This window comes from Poeciliopsis prolifica, unplaced genomic scaffold, assembly GCF_027474105.1.
Source record: "Poeciliopsis prolifica strain line A6 unplaced genomic scaffold, Auburn_PproV2 SCAFFOLD012, whole genome shotgun sequence".
Classification (NCBI taxonomy): domain Eukaryota; kingdom Metazoa; phylum Chordata; class Actinopteri; order Cyprinodontiformes; family Poeciliidae; genus Poeciliopsis; species Poeciliopsis prolifica.
Window position 1 is genome coordinate 8,255,361 of NW_026562387.1, and position 21,308 is coordinate 8,276,668.

At 39.4% G+C, this 21,308-nt stretch overlaps 1 protein-coding gene across 4 annotated transcripts in view; it reads right to left on the reverse strand.

Annotated features, from left to right (window-relative positions):
- The window catches only part of myripb (myosin VIIA and Rab interacting protein b), a 97,977-nt gene that overhangs the window by 9,220 nt on the left and 67,449 nt on the right, over window positions 1-21,308 (reverse strand). For all 4 annotated transcript variants that reach the window (XM_055037826.1, XM_055037827.1, XM_055037825.1 and 1 more), the window contains 5 exons: window positions 11,776-11,912; window positions 2,063-2,143; window positions 1,437-1,534; window positions 1,210-1,290; window positions 749-901 (listed from right to left, as the gene is read on the reverse strand). In XM_055037826.1, coding sequence (XP_054893801.1) covers window positions 749-901; window positions 1,210-1,290; window positions 1,437-1,534; window positions 2,063-2,143; window positions 11,776-11,912 — 550 coding nt within the window. The remainder of the gene's footprint in view (window positions 1-748; window positions 902-1,209; window positions 1,291-1,436; window positions 1,535-2,062; window positions 2,144-11,775; window positions 11,913-21,308) is intronic.

Below are 21,308 nucleotides of genomic sequence, written 5' to 3' on the forward strand. Positions count from 1 at the left end.
TTACTTAGATCAGCCGAAACTGCTTCTGAAATTTGTTCAAATGACATTTAGAGAATAATTTGTATCCCTTACCTTAACTTACTGAAGGGAGAAAATCCACAGTAGAGAGGAAAACAAGTATTGGCGAGACAACTGTGACATTAGAGGGAATCCTAGGTAAAGCCTCCACAGAGTGCCCAGTATTTCTGCTAAATCAATGTTAATTTTAGGGTTCATTTTACCTTTAAAGCAATACTTTGTGTAAATTAATTCTTTTTTTTTGTTGTTGCTTATAGTCATTTAAGTGCAGCAGAATGCAGCTCTCCATTAGAAACCGATTGTGCTGGATTCCCAAAATAAATGATAAATGACCACATGGAGAAAGTTCTGTGTTTATTTGGAATAACCTCAAGTGCTTTGTTAAAAACAAGCTAAGCGGGTGCGTGCTTGGCTGGTTTATGGTTGTTAAGACATGTGGTCAGGATAGCTCCATTACAAATCCCATTAAGAAAAGTCACAAAATTAATGACCGAGTACTGGCTTTCACCTTTTAAATCAGAATATTTGATTATTTTTCCACCATTTTCCGTAAACTAAGAGGGAACAACAAGTACACGATAGTACAGACAGAAAATAAACTGGGCTATTCAACAAGAATGCAAATATGCAGCTTGTGGGTAGGAAAGAAAAAAAAAACTAACCGTCTCTGCACACAGATATGGTTTACACCCTCTATCCAGCCAGACATGTTGGGATGAAAGGGACTCACCCACAGAGGATAGGGGTTCTTCAGAGGGTCCTGTGATGAAGTGTGAGGTTGAGAAGGAGATGGCAGCTCAACGGTCTGGACTAGAGATTGAGATTGTGGCCAGACAAAGTCATACTCTGTTTGCATCTCTGATCGCTTCCTCCTCTGAATGATCTGATGGAGACAAAAGAAAGAAGAGAGAGATAGAAGCCTCAGAAAAATAGACATATTCTAACAGACGAATGCAATATATTCAATGGTCTTTAGCCTCCTTATCAAAGTAGAATAATCTTACCACAATTAACCTACTTCACTTCGACTCAATGTTTTATGCTTGAATGCGACATGGACGCAAACTGATTCAAGATGAGTTCATCATTTATTCATTCTCATTTTAGTAATGAGGGTTTCCATTATTGCTTGCTGATGATGTGGAAGAATAAAAATGTTATAAAAAGACAAAACAGCCTCTCGCAGCTCACTTTCTGCACAATTGTGGTTGCCAGTTCCTCTATGAGCTCATCTCTGTGGTCCCGCAGATATCGAGCCTCATTCTGCTTCTCCTGCACACACGTTTCATTCAAAGAGACTCAATTATGTAGAGGTCAGACAGAAAGAAGTAGGACATGGCTGGGAAAGTTGGTCATCTACATATTTAAATTAGGAGAAGAACATAAAAAAAAGAAAAGAAAGTAAAACAGCATCCTACCAAACTGTCCCGAAACTCCTCCGCCTTAGCGATGGCCTCCTCTATAGCTTCCTCAGCAACACGCAGGGCGACTGTGAGGGTCTCTGCCATACTGTGTCCTTTTACCACCACAACAAACATGACTCAGATATTCACATAAGTCACGGTTAAAGCCTCTGAAGATTATCTAACTTGCCATTTGTAGGGCAAAAATAGATATTTATCTTCCTACTCAGCTTAATTCAAAACAAATGATCTTTTTTTGATTTCTTAAACTTTAGGCCTCCTTCAAACAGGAAAGAGTTCGGACAAGAACAGAAAAAAAAAAATCAACAGTGTGGGGCTTGAGTACATTGAATTTGAATCAAGAATTCACTAAGCTCACTATTACCTGTGATTGGGTGTGATAATATTCTCACAAGAAAGGATATGTAGTTCCTGATTTAAAATGCGTGTTTGGGTGGATTTCTGCTTAAATGCCTGTGTGTGAACTTGTTTAGAACAACAATGAATGGGGTCAAAGGTCAATGGCAGCGGTGAACATCAACAAAGAATGCGAAGGATAAAGGCTCTGAAATGGCAAAGATGATTTTGACGGCAGTTACTTCCCATCTGCAGCGTGGCAAGCTCATCAACACGTCTCTCACCTTCACTCTGCCTGTAAAAGACGGAGTCGCTGCCGCAGACGCTGCCATCGTTATCGTTGCTTCCGTCGTGAACGCTGCTTTCTGAAACACAAAGGGAAGGGGAACCATGAGAGCGTTTCTCCTTACACTGACACTCCAACACCCTGCACAAATTGTGCTGCTTTGAGACGCAGCTGCAGCCACGTGAAAAGCAGTGCTGGAGCACCATGCCATGAAACCTTTTGTCAAGTGGATTTCCAACCTGGTTCTGTTGTCTACTTGGTTGTGAGGTTCTATTTCATTGTGATATTTTCTAAACAAAATTAGAGCTCAAAGAAAATGACAGCTCATCTCATCTCATCGTTTAATTTACGGTTCAAAGCAATCACACACACACACAAGCCAAAATATTCTGAATATTTTTGTCCCAGTCCTGCTATGTCTATTTTGCTCAATTCTTAAGAAAAACCTACATTTACTGCAATGCAAATGTGGTACAAAGGTGAATTCAGTCACATTATATGTTAATTGGTCTAATTTAAAGGACAGGAACCACTTTGATAAGGTTGTTGGTTAAAAGATTTCTCTTTTTAGAAGCTCACATTCCCTCAGACGCCCATTAGCTGCAGTATGATAGGCCTCCTGGGGGGCTTCTCATTAAACCAGCAGTAAAAGTGAAGTGGTTGTACTTGGACATGCAGCTTTTAAAGCCTAGAAACGTGCAGAAAAAAAAACACAGCTGCTGATTGCCAAACCACAGTGGCAAAGCAGAGGGAGGTCCATCTCTAAATCCACCTCTGGGTTCATTTTCATTTCTTGACATAAGTTCGATGGAAACTCATAGAACAGACTAAGCGTAAGAGAAAGTGTGATCCATGTTCATTCACAGACTTATTCCAACATTTCTTCATTTTCCAGAGCTGATGTGAAGCAGCACAGGCCAGGCTCACATATCCCTGCCACAGCTGTCAAATTGCCAAGACAGCAGCACATGAACTCATCACTCTCACACTCAAAGATTGACAAGTCCCTGAAGTTTTAAACATGAGCCTTCTCGCAAAGGCCAGAAAAACACTTAATAAAAACCGTTTAGAGAGGAAAACCTGAAATGCATCAGAATAAAGAGAGTAGCATTCCCCCCTCTACTTTTCATTCAGCAGGAGCAGCGGCTCCGTGAGCGAGGTGGCCTTATCGTTTCAAGAAGAACTGCTGTTTGTCAAAGTGCTGCGAGATTTTTCAAAGCGGGAGTGCAAAAGCCAGCAATTTCACCTGTCACATCGACACGCAGCGACACAACAAGAAAACACAATGTTTGATGTTTCTCTGCACATCTGACTCCCTCGAGGAGATCCTCCCCTGCCCCCACCCTCAACCTGCACACAGCCCAGTGCAGGAAGCCCCAGAGAACATCACCCTCTCCTCTGACCTTTCCCCTGTCAGTATAATCGTTGAATGAACAGAATTGCACAGTTTCTGCTTGGTTAGAGCTGGATTATGGTTTCTGAAGACAACAACAGATCGGTGGAATTACCTGCAGCAACGGAGGACGATGTAGACACAAAAGTACTGCTGTCAGAGAAAACGGGGGCACCTCCAAAGAGTCACTCACCGTCTGGTGGGCAAACAACAAACGCTGCTTGCACACACTGAATAAACTTGCCAGTCATATGGAAGAAGCCTGCGGCGTTGTGTTCTTGAATGCAAAGGATATGCTAAACCTTTAGCAAACAGGAGTACTGTATCCATTTCCTTTACAAATACTGTTGTGTATCTCCTTGCATTTGAAAGACTGTGGACGTGAGTTGAAATTTTGATTTTATTTCCACCCAAACCCTACCAAAATTCTCAAATGTACACTTTTAAGTCAGTGTTAGTGTGGTATATCCACAATTTTCTTTTGCCCTGGGATATAAATAGAACATGTGATGGGATATATATCAAAGAAAGTCATTTCTCCCAGCCATGCATTGAAACAGGAAATATAAGAGAACACACACTGAACTACGAAGCATGTGTTGGTTTGAAGGGAGGAAATTTGATTCAGTTCAATTCACTACTAAATTGATACTGATTAGCAGCAAAGATCTCCTGTAGTGGTCTGTGTTACAGCACTTCAGACAAAGCCTCTGACTGAAGACACTGTTGTTGAGTTGTTGAGAGGATTTTCAGGAATGTGCATTGTGCTTCATAAAATAGGGCAGCTGCAATTTCCTCAATATCATTAACAACATTGATGGTTCATTGCTATTTATCGTTACTTTTTAGCTAAAGTGAGATTTTTACGATTTCAGTTTTAAGAAAGAGATCAGCTGCAGTTATTTGATGTATCTGTATTTTTAAGTAAATATGGTGCAAAGAGAGTCTGATTAAAACCAAATAAGATAGCTTTTAAAGGTCTTTTTTATTTTTATTTTTAAGGACCCAAAAGGTCTAAAATATGGGAATACTTCAAGTACCAGACAGTGAACTGGATGAGTCTGGATGCTTTGTAACATTGACAAGCCAGTAAAAAAACTACAGCATGAAGTTAAAAAAACAAAACAAACAAACAAACAGTAAAACAGATTTTGTTTTTGTTTAGTTTTGTGTGAATACATTAGTCACCGAATCATCTGAAAGAATAAAATCCCAAACGTGTGTAGACATAGACATGATTAAACTGACTCCATGACCGCCTCAATTCCTGGAAACAAATCTTGAAGAGAAGCTGTGTGCTGAGGGAAGGAGGGAGGATCCAGGACTTTGATTGATCGATTGTTCAAACAGAAATAATCAAAGACCTGCACCATTTAAGACTGGAATGTTGTCCTATTGGCAAAACGAAAATTTACAAACCTTCAACAATAGTGGTTCACAATAAAAAATAAAAATAAATCATTATACCCAAACGACTGTATGTGTTGTTTTAAAATTATTCTGCTGCCTAATTATTAAATAAATGCATAATTAGGTGCTTTAATAAGACCAAATGGATTAGGTTATTCTGCACATTAATGCTGTTCACCCATAAGTTCTATGAATAATGTAATAACAGCTCTGATACAGTAGCTGCTGGAATGTAAAATAGTATTATATCAGTTGATGCAAAGTGGCAGCAATCCACCATATTACAGAATATATAGCTGGTCTTCTTGAGGACAATTAAAATTTACTGTAAGTCGTTTAGACAAAGATTTCACTAAGAGTTTAAGTGAGACCTTAAGCATTAAATGAATTATGACAACAAAATGTGCCAATCACAATCTTTCATCTCCAATAATCCTGCCCTCCTTAGATGCTGATTATACTACTTAAGAGATTATTGACTTCTTAGAGTTGATTGATTGAAACAGAGTGTGGGAGGAAACAGGAGAAAACCCACACAGCACGTGCAAGAACACAGAGTTCTTCTGCGGAAAATCTTTGACAGTTGGCTGAGGTAAACCAGAGAGGCTGCACTTCCAAACCACACGAAAACATCAGCTCTAAAATCTGCATTCTGAAGCCGCAGAACAACAACACCACACATTTTGGACGTAAATTCAGTTTTTAAGGCTGCAGCCCACTTATGTGTGACTGTTAAAGAACATTAATTGCAATAATTTGGTTGCTTTTTCTCGTTACTTGTCCAAATGCAACAGTGAGATAAAACAAAGACACAAGCATCTTGACAAGAATAACTTTCAGCATTCCGACGTGACGAAAGATGAATCTGCAGCAATGCAGCACCGCACTTCAATCCATCACAGCACTTTGTTTTCTCTCTCTTCCCATAGCGCTACACACAGATGAATTCAGAATCCCTGTTGGCAGAAACTAGACATTTCGCGAGATCTGAATGCTTTTTAGGAAGTAAATGCAGTGCTTGGCAAAAAGCGGCTACAGACCTTGAACCTGAACACACAACAGAGAGTGCAGATCAACGCATATTCACACTAATTCAACCATGTCATCCTCTTTTGCTAAAACAATAAAAACACATATTTAGAAACTCTCTCCCATTCATATATTTATTATATATTTATATACACATATTCAAAAGCATTTTTTTGGCAAAGTGTAAGAATTGCAATCAGTTTGTCAAACTGAATGTTACTCTTTCTTTTTGTTGTCTTTATTCCAAGAAATTGCTTTAAAACACCAGGAATGCTTTCCTTCAACTTCAGAGTTATTACATTTTTCTGTTGACCTTTCACTTAAAATCCTAACAGTATAATTCAAGAGTCTCATAAAAAGACAAAAAAAAAAAAATAAAATAAAATAAAATCAGATATCTTCTGAATAAAAATGAAGTGAAATGAGGACATAAAAACAACATTCCTGAATTGCCAGCAGCAGCAGCAGGAGGAGGACAGACAGTCCAGACGGTTTGCTTTCAATTACAGCGCAGCATCTGGCAGCACAAACGAGCCCCGTAAACAAAGTCCTCAGAACAATGGCAGAGCTGACAGGATGACTGTTTATATCATTCAGGCTGGTGAAGGAGAGGAACAAACACACATATGGTCTATTGTCTCTTTAATTTGGGATCAAGTTGGGAGTTTACAGTAATGTGACTGAGCTGACATTTAAATCTGTAATGAACATCAATTATACCACAAACAAGAGCTCAGTCTCTGTTTCCTCCTGCAGAACATATACAACCAAATATTAATGACTGTCAGACTGAGCTTTGACTGGTGTCTGTTTTTTTTTTCTTTGTTTTTTTTTTTGAAGGGGGGGGGGAATTTGCAGAAATTAACTAGCCATAACAAAAGCTTTAGAGATTGAAATCGCAGAGGTGAAACACAAAATGAGGGAGCAACGGGTCCTCTGTAATTAATTTTCCCAGTTTTTCAGAAAGCAACCCAAGTAATCTGTCTTTGATTGGACTAATTTTCCTTAATGCAGAGACACAGAGGAGAACGGTGAAGCAAAAACAAATAAATAAATAAAATAATAGGGATTGGAAATGTTCAGCCTGTAATAGGAGAAAGAAAAAAAAAAACAATTCTGCATAAATCATTTCAAAATTTAGGTTATATATATGAATACATAAACACAAGAACAAATCTGCATAAAAGCATTTGGATCCAACCCCCAAGCTCAGATGTTTGCTTTTTACCAGCGCTAGCTCTAGGCTCCTGTTTAACATTTGCCCTCCGCTGACTATCTGTGCTCCCTCGTCAGATTTTCCTACCGTAGCACGGATCGATAGATAAGTCTGTCAGTCAGTGATACGCTTCCAAAACTCCTACCGTCGTGTTTACAAACAGAAAACTATAGCGGGTTGTGTTAAAGTTAAATACATTGGATAACATTATTTGAGTTATAGGAATTATGCTTAGCTTAGCACTGGGACAATTTATATCCATGACGAAACCACAAGAAGATCACTTCCTTCATCTGAATATCCTACCCATTTAAAATGAAAAGCTATAGATGCATGCACTGATCCTTTTACCAGAACATTCCACCTGTTAAAAATATTTTAAACACCGGGGAATAAAACAGTTTTATTTTTTTTTATTGGAATTAAAATAAAGACAAATGCACATCACCACAACTCTTTTTTTGCACATTAATCTGCTGTATGACAGACCTTATTAAATGCAGCGCAGCCACAATGTGTTCACCGAACTGCGCAGGTCACTATGCACCTGAAATGCTAGGATATGAATTATGTACACCGCTATTACACAGCTTCAATCTCACATAGTATCTCCAACAACATCTATTTAGCAAGGTTTAGTAATAAAGAGTGTTATTAAACTAAAATATTTTAGAGCAGAGGGTCAAAAAAGCCCACAAAACAATGTATTTTGTCCTGATTAACCGCCAAATAATAACTTGTTTACAGTAATTTCATTGCAGATGGCAAACTATGGCCATTGATAAATATATTTACAAGCTGCTTGTCATGTAAACTAAACATATGAAGTAATACATGAAAGCCAGGGATAAAATAAATTAAATAAAGCTTCCCGTAAAAAGCGAAACTTCCACAAGTAAGGAGGTATTTATGAGAAATCTGCTGAGTAGGCACTATGTGACGTAGCATCGATGCGCGCATGTGCATCACCACCAGGTAGGACAAATTTAAGGGTAGCACAGACAAATAGAATACCGGATCTGTGGGCCTTCAGCTCAAACAGCACCATGACAAATGACTCCAGCGCGGCCAAGTGTCTGAAAGACCACAGCCTCAGTTCAAAAGGTTCATTTTCCAAAGTGCACTAAAAAGGCTGATTATACATCTGCTGAAAGTGAACCTGCCTCTGCGTGTTTGCTGTTAAATTCTGCTACTGATTTGGCAGAACAACACCGAGGCGAAAACCAAGGTCACTCTTTGGAAACACACTTTAGATTTCCATTAAACACAGCTTTTAGAATCACTTAATGACACGAGAAGCCCTGGGCTAACACTGTGTGTGAATCTTAATTTCTTTAAGTGTAAATTTCACTTTAGGTCAACCTTACAAAGCCAAGTTTTTTGATATCATTTTCTTCATCATTGCATGCATCAGTCAACAGACTGCACATCAACATGCAGACACACAAATACATCTCTTTGATTTTTGCAGAGAACATACGACTGGAGCTGTGCAATACTTCAATGCCTGCGATCGCATTCTGCAGTTTGCTTCCTCTATTTGGTTTTCCGCTCGAGAAAATCACATGTGAGGATGTGGTACCAGGCTTTAGTATTTCTCCATTTATCTTTCCTGGATAGGTGCAAAGCTTCCCACGGATGTTTTGAGGGATGTAACAGCAAATAGAAAAGGCAGGGGAGGAAAACTAGGACATCACTAATCCCCGAACAAGAAATAAACATGATTTACCCGTCATAAAAATGTTCAAGTAGTTTCTTAGAGGAGTGTAAAAACGAGGTGGAAATAAAAAGAGATTTAAAAAAACAGTGACAAAAAGCAAATGGTTTCCACGGTCACTGCAGACTGTGCACTATTTTATCACAATATGGTATTTATGGTAAATATATATTTGTACCAGAATGAAGGATAATAACACATAGCAGCTCACAGAATGACAAGGGAATCTGTATGTTTTTTTTAACATTAGTCAGTTGTAAGTAATTTAACTTCTTTAGCTATGTCCTTACATGCACTGAGTTTGCATTCTTTCTTTTAGAGACTTTCAGTGAAAGCAACCTGTTCTATAAAATGTGCTTTTTCAACCACCCTAAAATTATACTTCTGTCATATAAATCTAGCATTGCAACGACTTCCTGTTCAGGATTGAGTCAGCTTCAACCGTTGGTTTTAATTAAGAGAGAAATTAGGCCAGACACCTTTATGTAAAAGTAATAATACTATAAAGTCATGTGCAAAAGTCTTGGAGTCACCAGTCATCCTTCATATTTTGCTTCCAAAGAGCTAGAGTCTTCTGATCAAAAAAATAAAATAAATAAATAAATAAATAAATAAATAAATAAATAAAAATAAAGATCTGTAGTTCAAAAACTTAACAGAGAAAAAAATTCTGGGAAATTTAAAAGATTTTAATGATGCTGTATTGAAGAATATGCTATTCATAAGTTAGAATAGATGGGTTAAAGTGCAGACTTACAATCTGTGGCAAAAACTAGCAGATGACAATCACAGATGCTCTCCATCCAGTCTGGATGAACTTCAGATATTTGGCATATAAGAATAGGCATGAGTGTCCATGTCTAGATGAGTAAAAGTAATACAAATTTACTTCAGAGTACTTCTATCTATATTTGCAACACAAGATTAATTCACTTTAGGGTACTAAATACAAAATCACTGCTCTGCTACAGAGAGCTGGTTTGTAAAAATTCCCCAAAGATGCAATGATGCTTGCAGTGATAATGTAGCCAGTGGTGGAAAATTGAAAGAGTACTGGCGCTTTTGCAGAGCACTGAAAATCTGTTTAACACTCTTAAACTCTTAAAATGTGTCATTATTCGCCGAAAAGGAGGTTTTAGATGGCATCTGATGTTAAAAAGAGATAAGAACCGCAGTTTTCTTTCCCGGCTGTACAACATTGACGTCTTTTCTCACCTTGAACTCCGTGAGAGAAACAAAAGAAAAAAGACATAAATAAAAAAACAAATACCAACGCCCAATGTAAATCTTATTTCCCAAGCAATCTTTACATATCAGCCTCTCCTATCAGACTCGAAGGCGCTCTTACAAGAAGATCCAAATGGCTTACCGGACACTCGCATGCAAAACATGTCAAAGTCCTACATGCTTAAATCACACAGGGAAACCGGGAGGCAGTGAAGTTCATTTGGCTGGTGTTAGAAATGAAACATGATCCACCCCAGATGATGGAGGAATAGAGAGGAGGAATGAACAAAAGTGGAGAGGTAAACCAAAATGGAAGTATACAAGGGGAGCTCATTTAGTCCAAGTCTGCAGTTTAGCAGACAAGAGCTTGGAAAGCTTAGACCACCCTACAGTGGAAAAGATGAAAATGAGTTTTACAATAGTAAAAATGACAGATGTAGCAACTCACATTGATATTCAACTTCCTAACAGCCAGAGTTGTGATTAATGCATGAGATATTGGTATAAACCCAATAGAATTAAATCATTTAGACAGCTCAATGACTCAAATTGCTATTTTGCAAATTTCAAAAATGCATCCTTTCATCGGTGCACTTTACGGTACCTGGTGATTTCCGCTGTTTACGTTGTAGATTCAACGTATTCCCAAACATCCCTTCATGTCAAGCTCATCCACTTGCGCCTTATACCCGACCCGAATCATCCCGTCTGTCCTCTCTTCATCCCCATAATCCCATGAATCAGGATATGAAATAATGCCTCTTTGTCAGGCTGCAGATGCAGCCTGATCGAGATGCAACTGGGTCAGAATGGAGTTCAATGTGAGCCGGTTAAAAACAGAAGCCCACTTGGCCGCCATCGCCGCTGCCCTGAGCAGGATGCCAACTGGTCAAAGCAGATTATCAAGGAGAACAGCTACAAGGAAGAAGCTCATCGACGGTTTTTCACTTTTATCAACTCAAACGCAAATTAATTGCAACAGAGATTTTCCAAAAATGCAAGACAAAATGTTTGTCACACCTAGATGTTTCAGTTTTAAAACATTAGCTTCCTTTACAAAAGGTACAAAATGTCTTAACCTACCAGATCCTTTGTAGAAAAAAAAATAAATAAATGACCAGTTTGTTAAAATATGAACTACCTCTGGTTGAGTTTCACTAGTTCCCTTCAGGTTCAATACTTACAAACCTGTAGAGTCAAGAGATCTCTGAAACAGAACCAGGGTGGCAACCTGACGGCTAAAATATCTCAAAATGTGTCACATCAGATCCCAGTCTCAAGAAATTGAAGAACAAAGTTTTTTCAAGCAGTGTCAAATTGATGTTAGACATCTGAGTCTGAGGAAAAACGTTACTTTAGCCTGTCTTACAGAAAGAAACTCATTCTGCAGGGAACGGGAGGGCAAAATGTGCTGATAAAAAAAAAAAAAAATTGAGTGATCATTTACCAAAGCAGAATAATAAGCTCATCCATGGATCCAACTAGGACCCGATAACTTTGGCTTGATGAAGTCTGACACGTCTCCGATGGCCAAACCGGACAGATCCCTTTCATCGACGATGTCTAATGTGGCAGCAGGCCGGCGACTTGATGTGGTTCAAATGTGTGTGCCAGGGTTTGGTTAATGATAAACCCTAGCACACACACACACACGCACCCACGCACGCACACACACACACATACACAGCCAATCAAAGGAAAGACAGACGCTGAAGTTACCTGGGAGATCAGAGAACGTTCCTCTCTCGATGATGTGCTTCCTGTACAGAGTTTTCAGAACCTTGGCACTGCCGAACCTCTTGAATCGGCTCTTCACGTTGTTATAATACCATTCAAGTGACTGCGTCCTAAAAACCCTGCAGAGGAGACAGAGACACAATACTGGGTCAAAAAGAGCTAACTTTATTTCAGCTGCCCAGGCTTAAGCCACAAAACATGACGGTTATGCAAGTGGAGTGCTTTGAGAGTAATTATTTAATCCTCTTGAAAAATTAATAAAGTGCTTTTCTTGTTCCAAAGTAAGCGGGCTAAATTACGAGAGCAGCGACATTTTGAACTAAAAAGCCTGATGGTCTGTTTGTAAAGTAAAAAATAAATGTTTTTTTAAAAAGGACTCACTCACATCTTTCTTACACCCAACAAAGCTTTAAAAGCCATTGTGTCTGACTGTTGGGTGAATGCTTGGGTTTTCAGACTTGACACTGCATCATTTCTTCAAGCCCTTTTCTTCTATTATTGGAAGAAAAGGGCCACTGGGTGCTTCAATGACAGCCCGACAGACCCCAGCACATAGCGCGTCATTACATAAGAAATAATAGATCCATAACAGAGAGAGTTTAGGAAAAAGCTCGGAGAAAGGGCTTTCTTTTCTCCAGCAGTGCTGTGCTGGATTGCATGAATCTCTGCCAACTTTACGTTTAATCTCGCAGCTCCTTCTGCTCTTGTTTGGCTTTTTCAGACGCTGCCACGCTAATGATGCGCCCAAACCAAAACAGATTTACTACTGAGGGAAATAAAACAAATGTCCATTCTGCTGCTCAGCTTCACAAAAACATACAAATCGCAGTTTTTGTGCACAAGTCCCTAATCAAGCCTCAGTTATTTCCATCTTATATCCAGCGAACCATAATTTCTCATAACTTTTGAATGTGGATCTTGAGCACTAGTTCTTCTGTCAGTCCAATGCCTGACCATATGCAGATAGCTGTTTTTATTCACAGTTAAGTAACACTTACCGACATAAAGGATTTGGTTACCATCTGAAGTTACTAAGGTTTTAAAAATCTGGCTTTACATGAATACAAAATAATTCCCACCAAAATTTCCCCACACATGTTTAAATGAGATTCTAGTGTTTTCAGATGCTTTAAGCATAGAATATTGAACCTTGGCCCCTCCCCCACATATTTCTGCAGTGCATAGTGCTGGTAGTATGCTGGTTTGTTTGGAAGAAAGGCAACATTTTTTCTTTTTGGAACATTCAGTAACATTTTTTGTAGTTAAATGTTTTGTCTATTTTTTATTTATTCTTATTAGCTATAAACAGAAAATGCTAATAATTTTCCAAAATAAAGATTTTGACATATTAGTCTGTATGTATTTTACTTAGAGAACTAAGTTACTGAAATAAATAACATATTAAATAATATTAACATTTTCTTGAATTGATAAAAAACCTGGACAGTCATTGTAGACTGCACATAGTCTACAATGTTATAACTGTAATGACCAATATTTTTGTAATATTTTATTGCTTTTCTAGTTTGAATAATTACTGTCACATATGTGCCTTCTGAAAGGACCGTGGTGGGGCAGGGGGGGGCTGCCACTATTACACCTCTGAGTCAGCGAGAAAGCTTGTGACTGCACCGTAAAGGTTGATTTATGAAAGGGTTAGCCAGCCTGGCAGCTCAAGGGTGTGATGTAGTGATGGCAGACAGTCTGTGTGGCCAGTTGGCTGTGGGATTTCAAGCGAGAACACATGATGAATCATTTGATGCCCACCAGTTTTCATCGCCAGCACACGCTGGGCGAGTCACGCCGAAGAAGCAACACGCTGGCGGACTTCAGCCATGGGTTATCTTCTCCAGGAGCGGTCATGCTGGAAATGAATGCAAAACTAAGTGGGCACCTGTGACTCAGTGGGTAGAGTAGCTTGACTTTGCACATACTGCTTGAACGCCTGCCTTTGGGCAAATGCTTCAGATCTATGGAGAATAGAACCAACAGACTGAGAAAGAGTTTTCACCCATTTGCCGTGACCATGCTGAATGCTGCAAAGTAATCAAATTGACCCTATCTATTTTTATGTCTGTAAATTAGTACAGTTTTTAGTTTTATTAAGGCATAAGTGCAATATTAGCAATTAGTTAAAGTCTATTTTTAAGTGGGACATTGTTTTTATCAGGAGAATTACACCAAATTCTATTCTATTCTATTCTATTCTATTCTATTCTATTCCAGCTTCCTCCTAACCCATGACAGCGACCCCCCTGGGCAAATAACTTGCCTTCGATTACCTACAGAAGTGCATATTGATGAATTAAAGCACTGGACACTATAACTAGAAAAGTACTCTATGCACATATGTTTATAATTTGTTTGTATTACCGTTGCAAATCTAAATTGAAAGCATGCCATTGCCAATGTGCGCACATCTTCCTCTAGTTGCCTATTTAAAATGAATAAAACAAAGAAAAAATGTGCCTTACAGCATAAATATACAGTACATCGCTGTCTTGAGATTAAATGTGCGTATTGATGCTTTTGGTCGGTGAGAGAAAGAGGTGTGGAATAAAACAGCCATGCTAATAAAGGCATCCTGAGAGCCCCTGAGGCTGACTGAGCTGCCACGTTCATCCATTCTCCCTGTACCTTTTCCTCCCCTGGATTTATTATCCGCTGCCTCCATCAGCTGGGCAGCTCAACGGGCCTCAGCTCCTTAATTTTATGCCACGAGCCTGCCTTGTCATTTTAATAGTTGCAGGCGAGCTCCAGCGAAAAAATAAAAATAAGAAACTAAAGCCTGGGTCTTTCTGATCTTTGTCTGGCCCAGAGAAGGAAGGCGCAGGCATCGCATGAGGCACAAATATAAATAGGCTTCACCTCCAATCTGAAATGAGCTGATGCATCATAAGGCAATGTTTGGACTGAGAGGCAGCGATGAAGAGGAGACTCATGCATTAGAGTTTAGACATTTTTGCTTTTTTGTGTTGCAGATGAAAGTTTGGCGAGATCTACAATTCTTAGCGGTTTGTGAAACTGTGATCAGTAAACTATCAACAGGTCAAATGTTTTAACCTGTCTATCAACAGGATATCTGAGCATATTCCTGTTGATAGAGAATTAAAAACACAAACATGAAAGAAAACAGTCCTTTCATGTTTGTATTGCAGAATAATCTACATCTATTTTCAGCTTCAAAAGTATCAGGATCCCACTGTGTCTAATTTGTAGACTGAGGGATTAGGTACTACTATCAATAATACAAGCTAGCAAGAAAGTATTTCTACCCCATTTTGTACTTTTATCCATCTGTACATATGAAGGATTAGAGATGCAAATTTTTAGTAGTGAAATAAAATTGATTTTTTTGTTCTGCTATTATGGTCAATTTTTTTCAAATTTATTATTCCCTCAAGTACGTTGTCCTGAAAACATATAAAACAACAACAACAGCAGCTAAGACACACCGTATGTTGGTAGTATCCAACCCTTGAAAACTTAGATTTGGGTGGTCCCTGTTATGAGAACGAAAAGCCCTGTCTTCAGTCAAGTTAGCAAATGATAAGCTAAAGGAAGCCGCTGCGCGCTCATTGGCTTCCTCCCGTGCAGCAGCAAACTTTTTATAGACGTTGCTTGCCCTTCAGAAAAAAAAAAGTGAGGGATTTAGGACAGTTGGAGAAGCATCTCAGTGAATGAAGCTTGACATGGCTCCCCTTGAGTAATCTGATCTAAAAAAGTGATGACGAGAGGAGGAGAGTAGGGAGGATAAGCGGAGGCTTTCAAGCAAGAGCTCTCCTCTTCTCTAAGCTTGTGCAAATACTCGCTTCATAATGAGGCTGGGAGATTCCCTGATGCTCAGCAGCTGCATGAATAAGTAAGAGGGATTCCTGTGGATGGTCCCCTGACACCAGGCTTACCCTTCCTTCATCATCACTGCACTCCGCTCTGTGTGGAGCCACCGCCTCCCTCCTTTCCCTTCCCCTCTTATCTAAAACCCTTTTGCCCTCTGTACTTGAGAGAGCCAATTTTCCAATCTAAAGTAGGTATAAATAAAATATATGAAAGTTTATGAAGAGTAGCTGACGTGGGAAGCCCAGTAGCAAAGAAAAATATTAGCATAATCGACTTTCTGAGTCTTCTAATGAATTGGTTCAGCCTCTGCTGAAGTTGCCGTAAAGACAGGGAAGTGGAAAAAAGAAAAAGGTGACGAGGGAGGGAGGGTTAACTGAAAAAAGACATATCACACAAACTAAATTTAGGGCTAAAATTTTGCCTGTGTGACTCACTTGTCATGATAATAGAAAGGAAATAAGAGAAGCTTGCTTTTAGCTGCATGTGTAGATTAAAGTGGCTGTTCGGAAGGTTAAAGCTGGAAAGGCCAAATGAATGAAATGTTTGATGGGCTAGTACAGCCAAGACATTGTTACTGTCTTTATAATACTGAATATAAAACAAATAAACTGACGGCAGAAATGAAGGGATGTATGCTTCCTGACTGTCCGATATCTGAGCATGTTTCAAGCAGAGGGACTCGCTGCCGTTCAAGTGAAAGCCGTGACTCAGAGAATTAACAGTTTGGTCCCATGCCTTCACTTCAGTTTCCATTAACTGATGTAATTTCTAATGCTAAGCTCATAAGACAAGATATTTTCTGCCAATTTTTGTCCAGATTTCTCCCTTCTGATACTCTTAAGGTGCCCCAATTATTGGGATGACACTTGGGATCATTTTAGAGGCATTCCTGCTGTGTGTGGTGTATATTACTGTAAGAGTTCTCTGGTCAGTGTGGAAGGACATAGGGACCATTTCAATCTAAAATAGGGATTATTCAACATGTTGGGTTAGGGTTAGGTAATTTAAGCAATTTGAAAAGGTATGCAATTGGATTTGATCCCTGTGTCCTACTTCCCTTCCATTTTACCTTCATGGTATCCTTCTTTCCTCATATCCATCCCCCTTCTGTGAGTTCTTCATTCCTTACTTATTACGTCATTCTTCCCTTGTGTCCTTCCGTCTTGGTTCAGTGCAGGGTTGCTCATTTGTGTCATTCTTTGATTGAGCTGTTCTCCATTCTGTCTCTCCTCTGTCCTTTTCTCATTGTGTCCTTCTTGAATTCCTTTATTGTGTCCTCTTTCCCTGGTGTCCACTCTTCCTTTCATTTGGCACAGTGTGGCTTACTGAGGTTTTAAACAGTATGCCTTCAGCCTCCCTATGGCTCCCTCTCCTTCTCTCTACAGTCAGAGCAATGAATGACAACATTTAAACATCTGGAACTGTGACAAAGAAGGATGCAAGAAGCCATGTTTATTTTTCCAACCAAATGAAGAAAATATGCAAAGCTCACTGTTAGGGAACTGCTGCAAGGAGTATCATCTCAGCCTGATTATCTTCTTTACAATCGGTTGTTTCGAAGTGATGCTGGGAAAAAAGTAATTTCCATCCACCACAGTGATCAACATTTAGAGTTTGCTAAACCAAAAAAGGTTTAAATGGGAACTGTGTATTCAGAGTAGACCTGACTAATATTCAGCAGATGAATTATGTCAGATAGCACCTATTGCCTCCTGTTGATTATGGTTGAGTGTCTGTGTTGGTTTTGGGCCGCTTTCTCTCCTAATGGTCCTGGGAACCTTGTTAGACTGCAAAACAACAAGATCTTGGACATTCAGCGTTTTTTATGTTAATCTGGTGGATTGTACCAAAAGAATAAAACAACAACATCAACACAGAAATTCACTAGACACATAATTAGTATTGTTCTAGGGCCACTGTAATATCAAGAGCTGAAGAGAGGAAAGACTACCAATGACTGCTGATAATCTGGAGAGATAGCCTAAGGAGGAACGGTCTCCGTATGCAAACAGAGATGGGTTCAAACTGTTAACACTCCTTTATTTATCAAGACTTAATCAGTTTGACAAAGACTGTAGTTAATGGAAATGTTTTTTTTACTCCAAGTAGATCACAAATAGCTAATCCTCTTTGCTATAATGCTGCTCAAGGATTATTTTGATTTGGACCTAGTATGCGAAAAATTTGTCTTGTGCTTCCATTGTTGCCACACATTTCAGACAATCATCCTATCAGCAACATCACAGTAGACTGAAGGTCAAAGGACAAGGATGTGGGCCAATGCCCCTGAGACTCTCTGTGAACCTGACCCGACGCTGTGCGACCTGTCCACATGATTTAAAACTGAACCAGGCAAGAGAACAGCTCTCACACAGCAGAGATCCGAAACATGACTTTTCCAGTGAACAGATGGATTATTGATGAACCATCACTGCCTGTCAGAACATTTGTTCAGGCAATCATGAGAACATTAACAATTGAAACCATGAAAAAGATTTAGAAGGAGAGTAAGAAAAGCATTTAACTAATTAATTTACCAGCTAGGCTGATAGTCATCTCACTGAGTAAAGAAAACATAGTAGAAATTGTGAGTCTTACACTGTTTGTCAATCACAGATAACCAGGTCTTCCATTAGACTTGTGATAAATACCTAAAAAACACCAATATTTTCACTTTTTTAGCTGTCTGAAGCTTTTTTTCCCCACATCATGTTGGACATGTTTCTTCTTATAATGATGAAGATCAGTAATCTGAAACAAAAAGGTTATAGTGTGGTTTCAGCCTCTGACCATATGTGAGAGGTCTCCAGAAAGCACAGAGCATCTGTTCCTGTTTCACTAAATGTTGTAAGCAGACTGTCCTCTGAAGAGCAGCTGGTCACTATAGAGCAACGCTCCATTGCTCCAGACAGCAGAACGTTTAAACCTTCACCATACATTGAAGTATTTCCCACGGATTGCACTGAAGATTTACAGAAAGCAGTTTTTCTACGTTGTCGTGGCTATCCTCCCAAAAAGTCCAGATTAAGGGACAACATAATCTGCAGGCATCAGCCAAGCCATTTATTCTGCCTCCTCCTCCAGTAGCTCTTCCTTTAAAGACCCAAAGCTGTCATCGTTTATTTTCTCTCCCTCTCTTTCCCCCAGTCTGTATTCCGGATGTGTGTCCCATTCTATATCACCCGGCTCTCTGCAGATCTTCATCGTCCGCTGCAGCTCAGACGAATGGCACAGAGCACAAGATTGTAAATGAGTTACACTGGGAGTGTGGTCTCAGTCAGAATACCTGAAAGAAGGACTATTGTGAATCTCACTTAAGTGCATGAAGTGTCTGCTTTAAAATGGCATATACACATACACACATGAAGATGAAACTTTTAATCACGAGAGAATTATGTTTACAGCAGCACATTAAATGATGACATCGCCCACATATTTATTGGCATTTTTAATTTTTAAAAATGGAAGCAAGAAAAAGTCAAAGCAAGTTGAGCAAAGTTTGTGCACTGTGACAACACTCAGACAGCCAAGTGAAGTTTAGATGCAATGACAGATGAACGTGATCCTTGCAGGGATTAAAGGGGTGTTGGTGATGCTCAACAAAGGTCATTAATGCCACGAAGAAAAAAAATCACCTTATTGGAAAAGAGATAGTATCATACTGGTGATACAAACATGCTGTGTGAATGCTTTTCTTTGCCATGAACAGTGAAGCTTGTTAGGGGAAACAGAGTACTTCAGACTGTGCTTTCCATCAAGAACACGAGAAAGTGAGCCTGAAGCCTCATGCTGTGACATACTTCAAAAGAGGTCCATCTTGAATTTCAGCAAAACTTTTTTCCACTCCGTAAAGTGTAGACTTAGAGAAACAGAATGCAAATAAATGTCACACTTTGAAGATTTTTCCTCTTAAAAAAAGAAAAACTATCACTTTTCCTCTATACAATTATGATCTACCTTATGGTAGTCTTTCACATAAAATCAATCAAAAACTATTAAATGTCAAAATGTAACAAAACCCCCCATAAAAGTTTTACGTTACTTTGGAAGGTAATTAACTTAGGAAGTTAATTCAAGAAGTTAATAACAAAGAACTCAACAATTGATAATATCTGTAATACGGTCCATAATAGGTTATATTTCCAAATGACTGTGCTAAATTCATTGTGCAAAATGTGCAGAGATAAACTCACAATTTACTGACATAACAGGACTTCTGAAGTTGTTCAACAAACATGCAAAATAAAATTAATACAGAGGAGTTGTTCACTACAACGCACAGTTTCCAGTGTGTTACAAGAAAATCTCATATAAACATTTTAGGCAATTCTAGCACTACTCTTTATGAATGTAAATATAAACCAGAAAGCGCCTTTTGTAAACTATTGACCCCCTCATGTTTCATAATGTCAGCGCCGTCATTAATGAGGTATCAGAGGAGGCAGCAGAGGATGCTGAAAGATTGGGTAAAGGTCATTAACTTGATTCCAACTCCAGACATGGCACCCAGACACTTTTAGAAAAGGACAAACAGGAAATAGCATACTGAATCTGCCAGAGCCCAATGCACCGAGGTGTCAGCCCTAACAGCCTATTAGAGCGCGGAGGGATCCAGAACCAGCCGACCAGAACGCGTCACAGAGAGACCGAAGAAATGAAAAAGGAGGGCAGCGACACGTGGGGAATGGATATGTCGGCAAAAAGCAGGAAAGCAAACACAATGAGACTTAAAGGTCATTGGAATGGTTATGATCATGGATCCCAGACATTGCGTTCTAATTTAGAAGGTTTTTCAAGGCTCGTCACCCCCCCCCCTACAAAACCAACGTGATTTCATCTTCAAGAGAAGAAGGCAGGAGAGGAGAAACTGATTTGCCTGCAGTTACTCTTATAGGATGTTTATGAGCACATCTGTGGTTCTGCGATAAGCCTGCGAGCTGCAACACAGAATCCTTTAAACAGAAGAGGAGCACGGCATTTCATCAAAGGTCACGAAGCGGCTCCGCATGGGAAGGTTTCGGGTTTGCTGGCAGTCTGTGAAAAGCAATAGTCTTTGATGTAAAAGCATGATTTTGCATAGCTGCTGTCCACAACAGGCTCTACACATTTAAAGGCTTGGAAAGCGCACAAACAGCGCAGAGGTAGAGAGCTTGTCTAGGCTTTAAAGGACTCAGTGCTTATGTGTGTTTATAACATAAACCACTCGATTACTTTCTGTCAAAAGCTAAAAGAGGGTTTAAAATCCTGCAATATAGCAGTAAAAATTACATTCACTTTAAAGTTTTTTTTTGCCAGGGCTACTGTACGTAGGTGTGTGTCTGACTGTGTCCAATTTACAAATACGTTACATCCTGCTGGACTTATGCCAGCGTGTGAGCGGCCCGGTGGGCAGATTCCTCCGTCTCCTGAGCTCGATTCGTTTCGAGAAAACCGTGGAGAAGAAAATGGCCAGCAAAGAGAGTGCTGAGATCACACTCCGAGCATTTAGAAAACAGAATAATGAACTTCTTCCCACACAGGTCTGTGCTTCCAGGCTGGCCTCGTCTGGAAGCAGCAACCCATTAGTGAAGTTATGCAACAATTATTGCAAGACCAAAGTCAGCACTCAAAGGCCTTGACAGAGTTTCTTTTCATCTCGCTGTATGGCTGCTGCTGTTTCGATTGAGCTATTGTTT